Consider the following 18298-nt stretch of genomic DNA (forward strand, 5'->3'; position numbering starts at 1 on the left):
TCATTGTCCTTTAAGATTGGATTCATCCTGATGAGATGTAATATACTGAATGATGTAGCAGTGAAGGAAAGTAGAGCTCTGGATCTTTACTGGTCTCATGATTTGATTCGATTAAGATTCAGCTGTCAACGATTCGAATGCAAAGCGATTCTCGATGCATCTATCCGTCTGCACTGCCTTACATGTTTGTTGTAATCTATAATAGTGTTGTTTTTTCCCATGGCAACTTTAGGTTAATGCATTTATCGACTCTGCTGCACACACCTCTCTCAGAGTTGGATGGCAAAGTTGACAGAGCCTCCTCAGTTCTTGGCTGATTAGCAAGGCCCGCTGTAACAGTTATTATTTACGGCTGCAGACGTTAGCTTCAGGTGAAAATGGCTAACATGAATAGAAGTTGTTGTGAGGCAGAAGTCCCGTCCAGTTTGTGCGTCCCAGCAAGTTCATAAAATCCAACATGTGCCCCGTAGTTTTTTTTAAATCACTCGCAGATGATCTCTGCCTCCCTCTGACATACCTCCTACATAAGTAACATTAGCCTAATGTCCACCTACAATTCAAAGCATGGGAGCAATGTTGCGATGTAACTTTATTGTCCAGTTGAGGCCATACAATCAACAATCAACATGAGCTGCAGACTCTCGATTATGATGTGTCTCTGCATCGATTGCATCATTCTGACAGTTGGTTCCAGCTTCTAACAAGGTTTGTGAGCCGACTGTATGACATCGTTGGTATCTCGTGGTATCCGGGTTTCATTAGTGATCTTGGTAGTTGCCATTTTGTGAAAGAAAAATTAAAAATGGTTGAGTTGCACAGTATGAGCTCAGTATACTGTACTGCTCTAACGTTCACTAGAGTTAGCATCAGTAACATTAGCTAGCTAGCATTAGCAACGTTACCGTCCACTAGTGTTAGCAACATTAGCAAGCATTAGCTAGTGCAAAAAACTGGCAACCAACTTCAACGGTGCACATTCATCAATATTTCAGATTACACATCAACGTAACACATGCGTATAGGTTAACTCACCTAGTAAGCAAATGGTTTCTTTAAAAAAAAACCTCATTGATAGCAAGATAATATACTGAAAAACATCATAACTAATTGCAGTTGATATTTAGATTATTTTAGCAGTTGTTTAGCTGTATCATTTATTTTTTATCACAGTGTCTGTAAATGCATGGAAAGAAGTGCACAGTTTTTGCAAGACACCATAAACGGTAATAGTAATAGTTATGATAATCATGGATCAAAGATCACAAACAAACGCATGTCTAAATAAGAAACTGATGCATCTAATTATGAAATGTAATAATGCAATTATCCACAGAAGACGCCTCATTAAAGTTGATCTGCGGGTGTTTATCACGTTTTGTAAAAAAAAAAAAAAAAAGGTAGTGTATTGCTAAGCCTAAATCTGGTGCTCAATCTGTATAGTTTGTGCTGAAAGTGTGCAAAGCTAAGTTCATTTCATTTAATTCCCCACTTACTTTCCCCTTGACTCTCTAAGTGGCCTCCCTGCCTCTTACGCTGTATCATATCAAGGGTAGAGGGGAACTGAATAACGGTAAGTGGAACTACTAATGAATGTAACGTTAGTCACACATTTATAGTGGAATTAGATAGTTAGCTAATGCATAGGCCAAAAAAACATTTCTACTGTCCGGGTTTAATTCCTGATCATGTATCCCACATGTCCCGCCCACAGGTTCCCTGTCTGCCAGTAGACTTTACATTATAATGATGTCACAGATTTTTTAATTGCTTTCCTTGGCTTTCGGAAAGTTTTTGAAATTTAAAGAGCGACGCCACCATATTCAGGTCTAAATACTAGATTAAGGAGTCATGTATACTTGCTTCCTCCTAACTAGTCAAATGACATAACTTCTAAGTGACTACAACAAAACACAGAAACAATGTAACATAGTAACTCAGTTGCAACAAAGCAGTTTGTGTAACTCACTGAAGCTTCAATATAATCCACATTTTTATCCCTCGTCAATGTTCCAGGTGGAGCAAGTGATTGATTGTGGAGCAGATGGAGGATTCGCAGTGTGTCTGCAGAGACTGTGTAGAAGGATAGAGCAGCAGAGCAGTCCAGATACACTGATGATAACCGGTCAAAGGAACACAGGGATGATGGTGGATATGACATTTTGTCTGACCCTGGAGCTGATCTCCAGTGAGAGCAGTTCAGGCCGCAGCACTGAGGGTCATCTCAGCTGATTCAACCTCTCTGGATCATGAGTACACAGCTGATCCGCTCCACACCACCCTTACAGAGATCATTTCCAACTGATGAGAGAAGAGAGAAAACAGAAGTCATGAATGAGTGTTTACAGAGACTCCCTTCATCAGCTGTCAGTCAGTGATGCAGCACATCCACTGTGAAGACCAGCAGGGCCAGAAGTGGAGCGGCACGGGAGTGAAGCTCACAGACCTGCAGACACTTTGGACATCAAGTCTGTTCACTATGCAGATTTCACTGAAGTACACAGTGGAAATAAACACAATACATCCCTCTACTGACCTCAGGGTCTCTAGGCTACAGTGTTGACTCTTCAGAAAATCACACAGCAGCTTCACTCCTGAATCCTGCAGCTTGTTCCAGCCCAGGTCCAGCTCTCTCAGATGGGAGGGGTTGGACTTCAGAGCTGAGGCCAGAGAAGCACAGCTGATCTCTGACAAACTACAGCTCCACAATCTGAATAAAGAATACATTACATAACTTTAGAGGACGATGTTCCTGCTTAAATACATTCAATCAGTAATAATCTGGTCAGAGCTGAAGGAGGTTTAGAAAATCTCCAAACGGTCTAGTTCAATGACGTGCTTCTACTTAAATAAAGATTATGTGACTTCACCTCTTACTCTGCCAGCTCCACCAGTGGCCAGTATAATAAGTTATTTCTGAAATACATACACACTGGACCTTTAAGATACGGTATACTATCAGCCTTTTAGCTGCAGTTTAGTATCGCCACAACTTTCAACAACACAGAGGTACAGTTCAGTCTCTACAGCATGGATTCTCGAGAAAGTCACACAACAGCTTCACCCCAGAATCCTGCAGCCTGGGTTAGTGTTAGATATAAACTGTACAAGAACAAAGTAGATGCACTGACTTCAGAGTCTCCAGTCTACAGAGTGGACTCTGCAGAAAAGCACACAGCAGCTTCACTCCCGAATCCTGCAGCTCGTTGTCACCCAGCTGCAGCTCTCTCAGATGGGACGGGTTGGAGTTCAGAGCTGAGGCCAGAGAAGCACAGCTGATCTCTGACAAACTGCAGCCCCACAATCTGAATATAGAATAGATTATGTAGATTAAAATACATTTATAATCAAATAGGATGTGTTCAGATTGTAAATGTGTAGTTCAACATTACTACGTCCTAATCAATGAGCTTTTCCCTAAAATGAGTCGAGCGACTTGTTTTTGTGGCTCATCATAATGTCAGCCCTCTAGACAGACTTCATCCAAATATTTGAGAGGATCTTCTGTATTCAGATGTGATCATAAACCACACATTATGAACTTTAATTTACTTTAACAACTAACAATGGACATTTTCTACTATTAGGAAACAGAAGTTTTTAGTGACTGCAGACTAAATTTAGCTCAAGAAATGTGAAAATATGCGCTTGGAGAAGTTTATGTACAGTATGTGAGTACAGAATAAGCATAAATTAGGTTCACTCATTAATTAAACATATAAGATCTACAATAGTTACAGAGAGTTGGTGAACTCACCTCAGAGTCTCCAGTCTACAGTGTGGACTCTGCAAAAAATCACACAGCAGCTTCACTCCTGAATCCTGCAGATTGTTGTTACTCAACTGCAGCTCTCTCAGATGGGAGGGATTGGTTTTCAGAGCTGAGGCCAGAGAAGCACAGCTGATCTCTGATAAACTGCACCAACTCAGCCTGAAAAAAGAATAATTGATGTAACTTTAGAAGACAATGCTCCTGCTTTAAAGACCATTGGACCTTATCAGCCATGGAGAAACCAGCTATTCAACTAAAGCTGGTATAATACTCAGCTACTGTCTTAGCTGGGAAATGGCACACATTCAATAGCGACTGTTATAGGAAGTTCAAATGGATTGAATAAAGTAAAGAACTAGATGCAATGTTTTGTAAAGCGTATAGACATTTTCCGGAGATGCACACAGAGTTTAATTTTGTAAAAGATGGCTACAAAAGCTGGAAACGCCTTTAGAGAGGCCTGCATCAAACGTGAGTCTAGCAAGCTGCGTGCTATTGTGCTAACTAAGCTGGCATCATACAGGAACAGCCAGGGACTGCAGAGCCATGGGACAGTGTTGAACCTACTGCACAGTGATGCCCCTTAATTTGTTAAGTGAAACAGGGAACATGTTAACGTTGTGTTGGACATTCCTATGATGTGTGCCAACCTAGAAATTCCACTCGGAGACCACAGAGAAACTAAGGACTCCTGGGATTATTCAAGATCGTATTAAAATATGCTCCAAAAATTGAAAATAGACTGAACAAGCTGCCTCGAAACGCCACGTTGTGTGCTGCCACATCCAGGACAAGCTGCATAAGGCTATAGCATCAATCGTGCTTTAACATCAATTAAAACATAATTATAAATGTTATATTATATTTCTGCCCATAAATCCCCTGAAATCTACACACTGGACCCTTAAGATACTCACAAAGGATGAGTATAGTATGAGCTTTAAGTCTGCAGTTTAGTGCCATCACAACTTTCACATCATTAAATCACAACAAAGAGGTAAAAAATGGTGTCTGACCTCAGAGTCTTCAGTCCACAGTTTGGACTCTGCAGAAAATCACACAGCAGCTTCACTCCTGAATCCTGCAGGTAGTTGTTACCCAGGTCCAGCTCTCTCAGATGGGAGGGGTTTGACTTCAGAGCTGAGGTCAGAGAAGCGCAGCTGATCTCTGATGAACTGCAATTCCACAGTCTGAATAAAGAGTAAATTATGTAGATAAAAATGTATTCGTAATCCTGTCAAATGTGTTCAGATTTCACCATCATTACCATGTCCTAATAAATGAACTTTTCACTGAAATGAGTCAATTGACTTTGTCATTGTGTTATTGTGTAATAGTAATATTTTTTTTATATGTATGTATGTATAAACATATTATATATATATATATATATATACACATATATATGCAATTTCAAGGAAATTGAAATGATCCTTCTGAGAAAAATCTACAGTCAAAAAACAAATAATTAAAAAGGGCTGGATTTTTAGCTCCAGAGCTATTATATATTTAACTAGAACTGTGTCACTCAGTTTTTAATGTAGGGCCAAAGTACTTCTAGATGTAATAGAGCTATATTAATAATACACAGAATCAACATTTGATTATAACAAAGAGAAAACTAGTGGAGGTATTGAAAATGGATGAAAAGGATTCTTCATTTCACTCTTTAAATGAATACGTGTTGTTAATGATCCTTGGAGTTTCTTAGATGTTCAGGTCAATTTCAACCCAATCCAGTGAGAAATAAGCAGTTGATGAGGCTGAGAATAAACATACAAATAGTCACTCAAAGTATGAAATTTAGCTACGAGGGCCAAACTTCAAAAAATAACATTAAAAAAAGTATTTGTAGTGCAGCTATAGGACTTTGCAAGGTCCTATGAATACCATAGGAGTTTCAACATGTTATTGTTTTTTGTTTTTTTTCCAAGTAAACCACTGACATGAACTGGGAGGGCTTGGGTGAATTGGCATGGAATGACCCAATAGTAACAGAGTCATTGAACTGACCTGAGAGTCTCCAATCTACATTGCGGACTGTGCAGAAAATCACACAGCAGCTTCACTCCTGAATCCTCCAGCTCGTTGTGACTCAGATCCAGCTCTCTCAGATGGGACGGGTTGGGCTGAAGAGCTGAGGCCAGAGAAGCACAGCTGATCTCTGACAACCAGCAGCGACTTAATCTGATTAAGAATAAATAACGTAGATGAAAATCCATTTATAAGCCAGTCAAATGTGTTCAGATTTTAAATGTGTAGTTCAACACTGCTATGTCCTAATCAATGAGCTTCTCAATAAAATGAGTTGAGTGACTTTGTTATTGTGCTAAAACATGTTATTTATATTATTTAAAGATCTACATCAGAAACGGTCAGTGAACTGACCTCAGAGTCTTCAGTCTACAGTGTGGACTTTGCAGAAATTCAAACAGCGGCTTCACTCCTAAATCCTGCAGCATGTGGTTCTTACTCAGGTCCAGCTCTCTCAGATGGGACGGGTTGGACTTCAGAGCTGAGGCCAGAGAAGTACAGCTGATCTCTGACAACCAGCAGCCCCTCAATCTGAATAAAGAATAAATGATGCAGATAAAAATAAATCAATTGATAACTTATATTTATAATATAATTAGAATAGTTTGTAACTGAGGTCAGCCTGTAAAGACAAACTAGTGAGTAGATGAGTCATGTTCGCTGTGATGACGTTTAATGTCCCCAACAACCTCTGTAGTCTTTTTCAGGACGTTGCTCATAAAGACATGTACGCGCTTTATAATTAAATTGTGGGACATTTAATGATATATTTTATGGGGCAGAACAGAACATGTAAATATCTTCAGGCTGTGGTAACCCCAGACCTAATTTCAGGCATTTAACCGAAAACCCACTGACTTTGAGACGAGGGAAGTACAAGTGCAAAAATGCTAACCAGCACTCTGCTATCTGTATCTGTTCAACTAGCCAAATTATCTGTATCCATATCCGTACTCAGTAGTGGGTGGTGCTTCAACTGGAAATTGATGATTTATGCCTAAAGCTGATATACGTTGATTATAATTTGCTATATTTCTGAAGCTCTTCCCAGAAAAGCCTCAGAGTTTAGCTGCAGATCAATATTTTTGATCACAAGAGTAAGAGAACTTTTTGAAGTTTTTTTATAAACTTAAGATTGGACTTCGACTTCTACGTGTGACAACATTTATGTTTTAAAGGATGCCTTGGAACAGTTTCTAGCTTCATTTGTGGCGACAAAAAGTTGATTTTTTGGACAGGAATTTGGGACGTTTCCTTACTCACAAAGTAATTTGCAAAATGGAAGATAAGACTACCAACTCAACTCCCTCCAGTAACACTCAACAATGAACTACCTTTCTCCAAAGTCATATATAGCACCTTTAATATGTATCAAACTTTAATTTGTAGGCTGATATTACACTATAAATCATTTTTTTTAGCAATAGTGAGAAAAAAGTGTCAGGCCAGCCATTTAAACCAAACTAAATAATAATGTAATAATAAAATCTTTGTATATTCAGTAAATATAAAAAGAGAGAGAGAGAGTGTGTGTGAGGAGGGGAAGTTTTGGATCTTTATTCTGGTTTTATTATTTAAATGAATTGATTTTGTTTATTTGGTTGCTAAATGCAAACAGACACATGCATTCAGCACTCGGCTGAGTGAAGATACAATATCTGCTGACAGAAGCAGCGTGAGTCACATTGGCTGCTTCTGTAGTGCGTGGCGGCTGTGTTGTTGAGCTGCTGCTGCTCACTTGTGACGTGTGTGTGTGTGTGTGTGCACCTATCACAACCTATCTGTTTACATGGAGTTGCCTTTTATAATTATCAATAAATATGATGATGTCATTTTTCTCTTTACCCCTGTTGACAGAGCGAGGGAGGGGGAAAGAAAAAGAGTGCACAGGGAAAAAACTGCCCTTCACCTGTTGTGTGTAATCTCTCCATGTCTGTGACATATTCTACAGATGGACATCACAACTGTTGTGAAACACTGGTATGATCTGAGCACAGAAGTAATAAATGGTGTCTGACCTGAGAGTCTCCAGTCTGCAGAGTGGACTCTTCAGATAATCACACAGCAGCCTCACTAGTGAATCCTCGTTGTGACTCAGATTCATCTTACTTTGATTGGAGAGAAAAGACTTCAAAGATTTGACCCGACAGGCACATCTGAGGTCTGACAAACTGCGGTCCCAAAACCTGCAATAAAGGATGTAGATAAAAATTTTAAAAAAAGTTTTAAAACATAAACAAAAGTTTATAATCCAATGAGACGTGTTCAGAGTTTAAATGTGTAGCAGAAAATCATACCGTCTCGTTTCTGAATCCTGCAGCTGGTTGTGACTCAGGTCCAGCACTCTCAGATGGGAGGGGTTGGACTTCAGAGCTGAGGCCAGAGAAGTACAGCTGATCTCTGACAACCTGCACCTCCTCAATCTGAAGAAAGAATGAAAGATGGAGATAAAAGTTAACTTAAAATCCAATCAGATGTGTTCGGGTTTGAGATATGTAGCTCAAGATTGCTGCGTCCTCATCAATGAGCAGACAAATAATTATCACATCAGCCGTGTTGTTTTCACGTTTCACATTTTATAACAACCATGTGTCATTTATTGGAAATGCTAAGACTGAAGTTTTATATAAAAATCCACAATGGTCAGTTTGACATGAATGACTTTATGAAAAAAGAAAAAAATACAGTAAATGTGTAACTTTGACACCTCTTTAACACCTGTCCCAGCACTTCTTCTGCTCTCATCTTCATCAACACACAGTTGACTGACTGAGCTCTGCTTCCTCCTCAGTCCTCTTTATAACTGGATCAAATCCACACTGAGCAAAATGAGAAGCATGTTCTCCTAATCTTAGATGTGACCTCAAACCTTGTAAAAATATAGTATATTTTTTATCCTCCTCTTTACTAGTTGAGTCAGAACACAAAGTGACATCATTTTCTAAATGCATCATAACGTGAGGACATGTCAGCTGTTGTTCTGACAAACCCAGAAAACAAGACAACTAAAGGTAGATATACACCATACAAGTGCAAAACACATGAACTGACCTGAGAGTCTTCAGTCTACAGTTTGGACTCTCCAGTCCAGCTGACAACAGCGTCACTCCTGAATCCTCCAGCTTGTTGTCGCCCAGGTCCAGCTCTCTCAGATGGGAGGGATTGGACTTCAGAGCTGAGGCCACAACTTCACAGTGAGTCTTTGAGAGTCCACCTCCAGAAAGTCTGTGATTACAGATAACATTTAGATAAAATAAATAAAATCTGGCCAATCGTGTATCACATGGTTTGTAGTTTAACATTTCCTGATACACCTACAAGACCTGTCAGGATCTAATGTAGATTAATGTTCTGTGTTCTGGTTATCGTGCCACGATATTTGCTGCAGTGACATTACTACGAGCATGGAAACGTTTAAAATGGCCGAGAGCATCGTCTCTACTCATGCAAGCCCAGTGCACGCGTGCTGTGAACTGGCCTATGTAGGCGCTTCTTACTTCAAGGCTTACTGTACTCCGGTGTGGTGCCAAATCTTTTGGCGTGGTTTAACTTATCATCTTCAGCGAAGCAAAGGGAGGTTCCACCTACCAATGATAAGAGGCCGACTAACGAGTGCTAGCCAATCAGAGGCCTAGTAGGGCGGGTCTTGCTAAGAAATGTGAGTGCGGTGAGGAGTTGAGAACAAATGGTGCTGGGCATGGATAGAGGAAAACGGTGGGGGTGGGAAGCTGCTAGCACTTCTTGCCACAGATTGAGGGAGCCAGGTGCTTGCTTTTGCAGCGCGAGTTCGAAGAAGCTACTGTACAGCAGCAGCGGGAAGAAAGTGCTCGCTCGTGAATAAGATACCAGTCACAAAGCTTTGGTCCGGTCACTCTCTCATGAGTACTTTACCAGTAACCATGCCTACAGCTGCCAATGCCCCTTCAGTGACCGACGTGTGTGCACGTTCATAGCAGCAGGAAGCATTTCAAAGTTGTTAACTTGTCACTTTAAAGTTATAGCAGTGTTGTTTACAGCTGCCATTCACATTCATACTGCAGTGTACATACTTCATTATACTGTGCAACCCTCGACCCCCAAAAATGCACCTGACCATATGTCATTGAAAGATCTACGCGCCTGTGGGCACTGACGGGCAATATTTAGTACTTACACAACATGAGTGCTGGGTGTGAAAATGACATCTGTGTCTGTTGGAAACTAGCAATGACACTCCTGCATCTCAACCTGATGCTTTTGTTGTGTCAAGATGTCAGCTGTACTGGAAACAAAGTCTACCTCTGCAAGAGCGGCATAGATTCCTATCCTATCACGCTTCGTGGGTATTTTCTCTATACTGAGGGTGAGTCAACTGTGGACATAAGTAACATCTTCTCCACAATATACACAGAGACGAGCTTCTTTACTCCTAACACCTCTCCACAACCATGTCCTGCAATAGAAGCCAGTTTCTGTTGTTTAGCCAAAGGTCATGCTTCTTCTCTGGCAGTAGACAAGTCGTTGTTTTTTCAACAGGTTTCACTTTGCACTATACTTCCAGCTGTTCAAAGTAACTCTCCACCTCATTCTTCATCCTCCTTTCAGTTTAATAGTGTGCATGTGTATAACATGTATATATTTACTCAAACACTTGAGACTTCAGCCTTACTTAAACATTAATCTGGACTTACAGAGCCTTTCTGCAGTTCCTCACAGCAGGGATCAGTCTCAGTCGTCCCTCCTTTGATGCGTTGTACTTGTTCAGGTCTAACTCCTCCAGAACCTCCTCTGACATCTGCAGCATGTAGGCCAGAGCTGAGCAGTTGAACACAGAGAGTTCCTTCTTCGATCTGTTCTCTGACTTCAGGAATTCTTGGATCTCCTGATGGACTGAGCGGTCGTTCATCTCCGTCAGACAGTGGAAGATGTTGATGCTTCTGTCAGGAGAGACATCATCACTGTTCATCTCCTTCAGGTTGTTGATGGTTCTCTGGATGATTTCTGGACTGTTGTCTGTCTGACCCAGCAGGCCTGCTAAGAGTCTCTGGTTGGACTCCAGAGAGAGGCCATGAAGGAAGCGAACAAACAGGTCTAGGTGACCATTTTTACTTTTGAGGGATTTCTGCATGGCGCTGCTCAGGAAGACATCCAGGGAAGAGTCACTCCATCCTCCCAGGAAGTCCTCCACCACCTCTGTGTTCCTGTTGGTGTGACAGTGGAACATGTAGACTGCAGCCAGAAACTCCTGAACGCTCAGATGAACAAAGCAGTAGACTGTTTTCTGGAAGATCACACTCTCTCTTCTGAAGATCTCTGTACAAACTCCTGAGTACACCGAGGCCTCTGTGACATCAAGACCACACTGCTCCAGGTCTTCTTGGTAGAACATGATGTTTCCTGTCCACAGATGTTCAAACGCCAGCTTCCCCAGCTTCAGAAGAACTTCCCTGTCAGCCTCCGTCAGCTCCTGTGGACTCGTCTCACGTCCCTCATCGTACTTCTGCTTCTTCCTCTTTGTCTGAACCAGCAGGAAGTGTGAGTACATGTCAGTCAGGGTCTTGGGCAGCTCTCCTCTCTGGTCTGTAGTCAACATGTGCTCCAGAACTGTAGCAGTGATCCAGCAGAAGACTGGGATCAGACACATGATGTGGAGGCTCCTGGAGGTCTTGATGTGTGAGATGACTCTGCTGGACAGATCTTTATCACTGAACCTCCTCCTGAAGTACTCCTCCTTCTGGGCGTCAGTGAAGCCTCGTACTTCTGTTACCCTGTCGACACGTGAAGGAGGGATCTGATTGGCCGCTGCAGGTCGGGAAGTTATCCAGACGAGAGCAAGAGGAAGCAGCTTCCCCTCGATGAGGTTTGTCAGCAGCGCGCTGACTGATGACTTCTGTGTGACATCAGACACGACCTCATGGTTCTTGAAATCCAGTGAAAGTCTGCTTTCATCCAGGCCGTCAAAGATGAACAGAAGCTGACAGACAGCGAGCTTTTCTGCTGTCACCTTCTGTAATGTTGGATGGAAAACATGGAGCAGCCTGAGAAGACTGAACTGCTCATCTCTGATCAGGTTCAGCTCCCTGAACGAGAGCAGAACCAGCAGATGGACATGTTGGTTTTCGGAGCCCTCTGCCCAGTCCAGAGTGAACTTCTGCACTGAGAAGGTTTTTCCGATGCCAGCAACACCGTTCGTCAAAACGACTCTGATGTGTCCCTGTTGGTCAGGTGAGGCTTTAAAGATGTCGCAGCACTTGATTGGAGTTTCACTGAAGGTCTTCTTCTTGGAAGCTGTCTCTAGCTGTCTCACCTCATGTTGGGTATTAACCTCTTCACTCTGTCCCTCTGTGATGTAGAGCTCAGTGTAGATCCTGTTGAGGAGGGTTCCACTTCCTGTTTTATCACTTCCTTCAGTCACACGTTCACATCTCCTCCTCAGACTGATCTTGTGTTCATCTAAAACCTCCTGCAGACCAACATCCACTGAAAAAGAAGAAGAAATGTGCGACTAAAGAAGACTTTGAGATTTGGTGGCTATTTTCATTCTGAATACAAAAACAAATCAATGTTGATATTAGCAGGGTGAGTTTTTTAAAGCTGTTTAATGTTCTTCAACACACTTGCTAATTTGCCATCTACCATAGCCTGGAAACTGATGGCAGCAGTGAACTGCTCTGATGTTTGTTTGGTCGCTTCAGGGTTCAACTCGTTACTGAAGAGAGGTCAGGATACCTGGATGTATTGCGATGAATTACGATGAAAACTGAACAGGCAGTGTTTAACTTATACCAGACCCCTCGTTACTCTTTACATACTCTTTCTGTACATACTGCATGTGTAGATGATACAATATCATTAGACATGATGAAATCAGCAGACGGATGGACAGTCTTACTTTGTACAGTGGTGGTCTGCCCGGCTCTCGGCAGTCCAGCTCTCGTTCTGGATCTCTGTTCAGACTGAAGACCGAAGACGTCTCCTGATGAAGCAAAATGGTCCCAGTATGAGGTGATGCACTGTCTGCAGAGCCAGTGTCCACCGCTGGTAGAGACCGGATCCTTCAGGACGCCCAGACACAGAAGACAGCAGGACGGCTGCTCCTCCTTAGAAACATGACTCTTCCTCTTTCTGTGAAGACATTTTTTAATCACTAAAATGATTTATCAATTGTTGAAACATATTAATAGGGCAGGACACAGTTTGGAAGCTCAGATGATCACAGTAAAAAGGTAATTACTCTACTGTTCGAATTTAACATTGAGTCTGTTGTGAATACGACTGTCCTTTTTATCTTGAAGTTTAGTGGTTTGCCTGTAGTTTGCTAACAGACTACAACTCAACACTTTGCAGCTACTTCACAGCTAAAGTCTTTAATTAAAGAGAGCTGATTATGACGTTTACTGTTTAACAGTCACATTGGGCAGCTTTGCTTGACTTAGATAGGTTTGAACTACTGTTAAGAGTAAAGATGCTCTGACTGATCAGCCACAGATTGTTATCGGCCGTTCTGCCTCCTAAATTGTTTGATCTGTGGTCTTTACAAAGGTTGATCAGAAGAGCAGTCCAGACAAACCTGCTGGACTCTCTCTCTACGCACCACTAAAATGCCATTTTACATACTTATTTGAGTCAACAGTTGCATTTCAGTAGAAATTTTATTTTTCAAACACAACAAATAATCAAAAAAGTAAAACCTGGCATCGGCTGACGTAACTGAAAATGAGTCAGTCTCAGTTCTTACTTTGTGTCTGAGGGTCCAGGTTCATTACTGAAGGCTGGAGGTTCATCTTTGGACCAGTCACTCTTCATAGACAGACAGCTGGGTACTGGAAACTCTGCTCTCTGTCTGTTGGACTGAACTCTGCAAACACCAAAAATGTTTTCATTGATATCATGTGAATCCTGGATAAATTCTTCAAAGACAAAACCGTTTTAAGAGGCAAATGGGACGAAGGATTTCTTTGTCCCTATCACATAACATTTGTGTCAAATTTTAGTGAACCATTACATTTTAGTAGAAGTTTTATTTCACTATTACACAAAATTAACAGGGAAAAAAGGAAGATAACAAAAACCAAAACAGTCTCAGTTCTTACGTTGTGTCTAAGGGGCCAGGTTCATTTCTGAAGGCTGGAGGTTCATCTTTGGACCAGTCACTCCTCATAGACACACAGCTGTAGACTGGAGACTCTGCTCTCTGTCTGTTGGACTGAAGGCTGCAAACACCAAAAATCTTTTCATTTTTTATCATGTGAATCTTTCATAAATTCTTCAAAGACAAAACCATTTCTGAAGCTCTAAATACTAATAGGCATATGGGACGAATGATTTCTTTGTCCCCATCACAAAACATTTGTCAAATTTTAGTGAACCATTACATTTTAGTAGAAATTTCATTACACAAAATTTATGGGGGGAAACTGGAAAATAACAAAAAAACAAAACATGGCATAGACAGATAACTGAAAATGAGTCTGCATCAGTTCTTACTTTGTGTCTGAGGGTCCAGGTTCATTTCTGAAGGCTAGAGGTTCATCTTTGGACCAGTCACTCTTCATAGACACACAGCTGGGTACTGGAGACTCTGCTCTGTCCTCCTCCTCCTCACTACTCATCATCTTATCTGAAGTCAGTCTGAGAGGTGAAACAGTGACACTGACTGATAAACACACACAGTACAGCAAAACCGTTAAGTTCAGTCTAAAATGTCTTTCCCCTACAGTCCACAGTCCTTTGCAGGGTCACGGGGGCTGGAGCCGATACCAACCGACATTGGGCGAGCGGCGGGGTACATCCTGGACAAGTCGCCAGTTCATCACATGGCTGACATATAGGGACAAGCAACCATTCACGCTCACATGTATGCCTATGGGCAATCTAGAGTGACAGATTAACCTCACTTGCATGTCTTTTGATTGTGGGAGGAAGCCAGAGCACCCGGTGAGAACCCACAGTCCAGGTGATATGCTTTTATGAAAAAGTCAATGGTTTTTTTCGCATGACACTTGGTACACTAGTGCAGTCTGGGGACCTGAACATTTTCAGAAATTGAGCCATCGCAAAAACAGCATATAGCGGCCATTTTACTTCCCGTCATAACTAAATATGTATTTTGCATCACATCTACTGAACCAAACATGATAACACAGAAAAGGTGATGTCTACCCCGATGTTTCGATGGTCGAGGATCACAATGATTACAGTGGCCACCCATAACGTAAAATACGGAATCGTCCCGTATTTTACATTTAATATTGTGTCCCGTTTTGAATCAATATGGGATGCGGATTATCCCATATTTCCAAGTTGCCTTGAACGCAGCATCATCCCAACTGCATTTAGCCTCTTACAGCTAGTACCCACCTACCCATACCCATATAAAATGTTAAAAATAAATAAATTGTGTTTCACCTACAGTGTTTCTACAGTGTTCGATGTATCTATTTCTGTGTGGTTTCACTGTTTGGATTGTGTGAATACTTTCAGTACATAAGACAGACAGCTGACAATTATTATAGCCACATCTGTGTTCACACTATGGCCTATATCATCAATACAACATCAATATATCATCAATACAAAGTCAATATATCGTCAATAGACATTAATAACACCAGAAAATAGTTCATTATTTACCACAGCTGGTGCCCCCACCCCAGCCTTGCTGCCAGAGTGTCATAAACTGTTCAGGTGAACAGTTCATACTGAATTCAGTTACATTATGAGAAAAAAAGGATCTGAGAAGCTAGGTGAGACTTATTAATATCACAATAAAGCTAAATACATAACTCAGTTATGTTGTACATTAAAATGGCCGTCATGGACACGACGTGACATTCTGGTGATGGCTTCATCTCTGAAAATGTTCAGGTCCCCAAACTGTACAAGTTAACAAAGTTTCATGCTTTTATGAGAAAGTGAACGATTCACCTCAAACTTGTCTCATATCATCTGGACCAGATCCGAGTGTGCAGACTGAAGGGCTCTGCCCCGACCGGGTCTCCAACCAGCACCTCCTAACCACTGCATCACCATGCTGCCCTTAACTTATACCAACTTAAGTAATAATAGAAATAATGAAAAGTTGTATCAACACTCACCCTGCCTCAGACTTCAGCTCTGCTCGGTCGACTGAACGTGAGTCTGACTGACTGAACACTGACTTTTACTTCAGGTCTCCTCCCTGTTCTGAGTCTCAGTAAATTCAAACCATTTACCAGAATACATGTTAGTATTGTATATGTATTAGTATGTTTCTGCAAAACTACAGGTAAGTTAAAACCTGAACGTTTCTTTATGTTGAAACTTTGTTTAGGTTGAACTTTCTATTTCTCTCTTGTCACAACGCTGTGATTATACTCTGCTCTGGTCAACTTGACAGAAATAACATCAGGATGTGGCTGAAAAATACCTGTCTCTGTCACCGTGATCACAGAGGGAAATGCCTCCAGTCTTAAAAATATCCAGTGGTGTGACTCAAACTGCAGTCGCCCACTTGGCACCTTGTTGCCACCATCCAGCTGCAACATTAATGCATCAAGAATTATAATCCAATAATATCATACACATTATTCTGCATACTGAGGACTTTTAGTTTCTGTAACTCAAGTACATGTTGCTGCTAATGTTTTTGTTCTGGTGGCGTGAGAACACAGCTGAAGCAACGTTTAGATGGAGATCTGACTTTGGCATTTCCTTCCATTAGGCCCGTTGGGATGAAAACAGGAAGGGTGTCTACTGATTATGATCCGTTTTGTTCCGTATAAGAGAAACTCACACAACTTTGTCTCAGTTTACCTGCAAATAATGAATACAGGACTTTCAAACACAGTATTTCTACACTGTGCTAGGAGTATTTTTACACACGTACTTCTTCCCTTACAGTAAAGCTGAAGGCTGCGTTCTTGTGCACAGTGTGTGTTGATGTTTCCTTTTGAGATCAGACATTCACACACATGAACAACCTGACGTGTTGTACATTTATGGTTTGTACACAAAAAAAATGCTGACTTGATATTTTAACCTGAGACTCACTCAGGTGAGAGTGATCGGAGGTGTTATTTTTGTCATGCCAACAAACAACCAGCAGGGGTCACCATCCTCCTCTACATATTTAAAGGAGACATGGTTGAGTTGTTCACTTCTGATGAGGGTGAACAACTGGTTGTTGGGCTCCTGGGTATGAGCGAGCTGGTGAACAGGAGGGTCCACTGTCCGCTCGGCATGGTGTGTGTGTGTGTGTGTGTGTGTGTGTGTGTGCGCACATGTTAATGCTGACTGCATTGTTGTGGTCACTACAACAGCTGCAGGGCGGAAGCGAGCCGACGAGCGCTGCAGAGCACACAGTGACAGTGTAGGTGACCGTGTCGATGCCTGTCCAAAAACACGCAACTGTCAATAAATCGTCCAAAAGTGCGTGTTGTCGGTCTGATACCTGTGTGGTGCATGTCTGTACTCACATGCAGCTGGTGGGGGGGACAGTCCGAGGCATCTGTTCACGGGGAGCGGCGTGCAGAGCTGTTCGCTGCGGCGGTGAGTGCGCAGCGTCCCGGTCAACTTGTGACTCTTGATATCATCGCGTATTTCTGTCACACCACACTCCGTTCAGATGGTCGCTTAAAGCCATCGGTCCCAGCTGTTTACATCGCTATTAAGCTGGCGCCAAGTCGATGTGAGAACTGTGCACTCTGTCGTTCAGCCTGCAGAGTTTGTCGACATCCAGCCTGAAGTCAGCGTGAGGTCGGTCAGCTGCGGCGGAGGCCCAGATCCACCTGTGACGCACACACACCTGTGTCGGCCGTAGATAATGGTTCATAGCAGAGTCCAGACATGTATCTCACACTGCTCCAGGAGTCAGGATGAATATCAGAAGGGAGAGGATGACTTCTCACCAGAAGTGAGGGCAGGTGTCAGCAACCTGTAACATCACAAGAACATCTCAAAACATATGTGAAGGTAACGCAGCCTAGAAAGTCTGACTTAGTCTATCAAGACTATTAAAAGGCCTAAATGAACATTCATGTATATGATGTGGCAACTCTGCAGGGGGCCACTTGTGCTGACAGTGTAAGGTACTTGAACGTTGCATGTCCATTTCAATGATGCCATGTTCTGGTGCATTTATGAAATAAAAGAACAAACCCACCATTAATAGAAATACAGTAGCGATACAGAACTATATATGCAGACCTACTCAAGTCCTCCCTGTGTTAGTGAAAATGTGCACAATAAAAAGTAGCTTCATTTGATAATAAATAAAACACATAGGCCAGGCTAGATTAAAAAACACAGGACAGTTTAATTTTACTCAGTCCATTCAGTGTGAGTTCATCCTTTTTTAAAATCTTCAGCCACATACAGTGATCGACCCTTTGACCTGAGCATGAAACACAATGCGGTCAGCTCAGGATCATTAATCACTACTTGATGGATCAGATACACTTCTGTGTGTTGGCTGCACATTGCTAGTCAGAGTATGTAAGAACCACTGTCGGCCTACAACAGTGACGATCATACAAA

At 41.9% G+C, this 18298-nt stretch overlaps 2 protein-coding genes across 8 annotated transcripts in view; one reads left to right on the forward strand and one right to left on the reverse strand.

Annotated features, from left to right (window-relative positions):
- Positions 1 to 18298, forward strand: part of LOC311254393 (uncharacterized protein) — an 82459-nt gene that overhangs the window by 13198 nt on the left and 50963 nt on the right. The window contains exon 4 of one of the 3 annotated variants that reach the window (XM_084348129.1): positions 2014 to 2102. The exons of 1 other annotated variant lie outside the window; for it this stretch is intronic. The gene's annotated coding sequence lies outside the window, so the exon portion shown is untranslated. Of the gene's footprint in view, positions 1 to 1513; positions 1564 to 2013; positions 2103 to 18298 lie in introns of those variants that run through there. One more of the 3 variants, XM_084348130.1, reaches the window with a different exon arrangement.
- LOC311254390 (NACHT, LRR and PYD domains-containing protein 12-like) lies at positions 563 to 17690 on the reverse strand. 5 transcript variants are annotated; one of them, XR_014622248.1, is made up of 16 exons: positions 17239 to 17690; positions 14270 to 14413; positions 13876 to 13995; positions 13521 to 13640; positions 12675 to 12907; positions 10474 to 12262; positions 8855 to 9028; positions 8101 to 8226; positions 7822 to 7989; positions 6158 to 6334; positions 5783 to 5956; positions 4786 to 4959; positions 3755 to 3928; positions 3129 to 3302; positions 1967 to 2707; positions 563 to 766 (listed from the first exon to the last, which is right to left on the reverse strand). XR_014622248.1 is itself a non-coding variant. In XM_084348124.1 (16 exons), exons 1-16 carry the CDS (start codon positions 17268 to 17270, stop codon positions 2289 to 2291), a joined length of 3963 nt encoding a protein of 1320 aa, XP_084204250.1. In that variant the 5' UTR covers positions 17271 to 17690; the 3' UTR covers positions 563 to 2288. The 5 variants fall into 5 exon arrangements, 4 of the variants coding, with proteins under 4 accessions (XP_084204250.1, XP_084204249.1, XP_084204248.1 ...); XM_084348124.1 differs by having other exon boundaries at positions 563 to 2298; positions 2534 to 2707; XM_084348123.1 differs by adding an exon at positions 16191 to 16299 and having other exon boundaries at positions 563 to 2707.

Source organism: Pagrus pagrus (genome assembly GCF_965226575.1).
Source record: "Pagrus pagrus genome assembly, chromosome: 3".
NCBI classification, from domain to species: Eukaryota; Metazoa; Chordata; class Actinopteri; order Spariformes; family Sparidae; genus Pagrus; species Pagrus pagrus.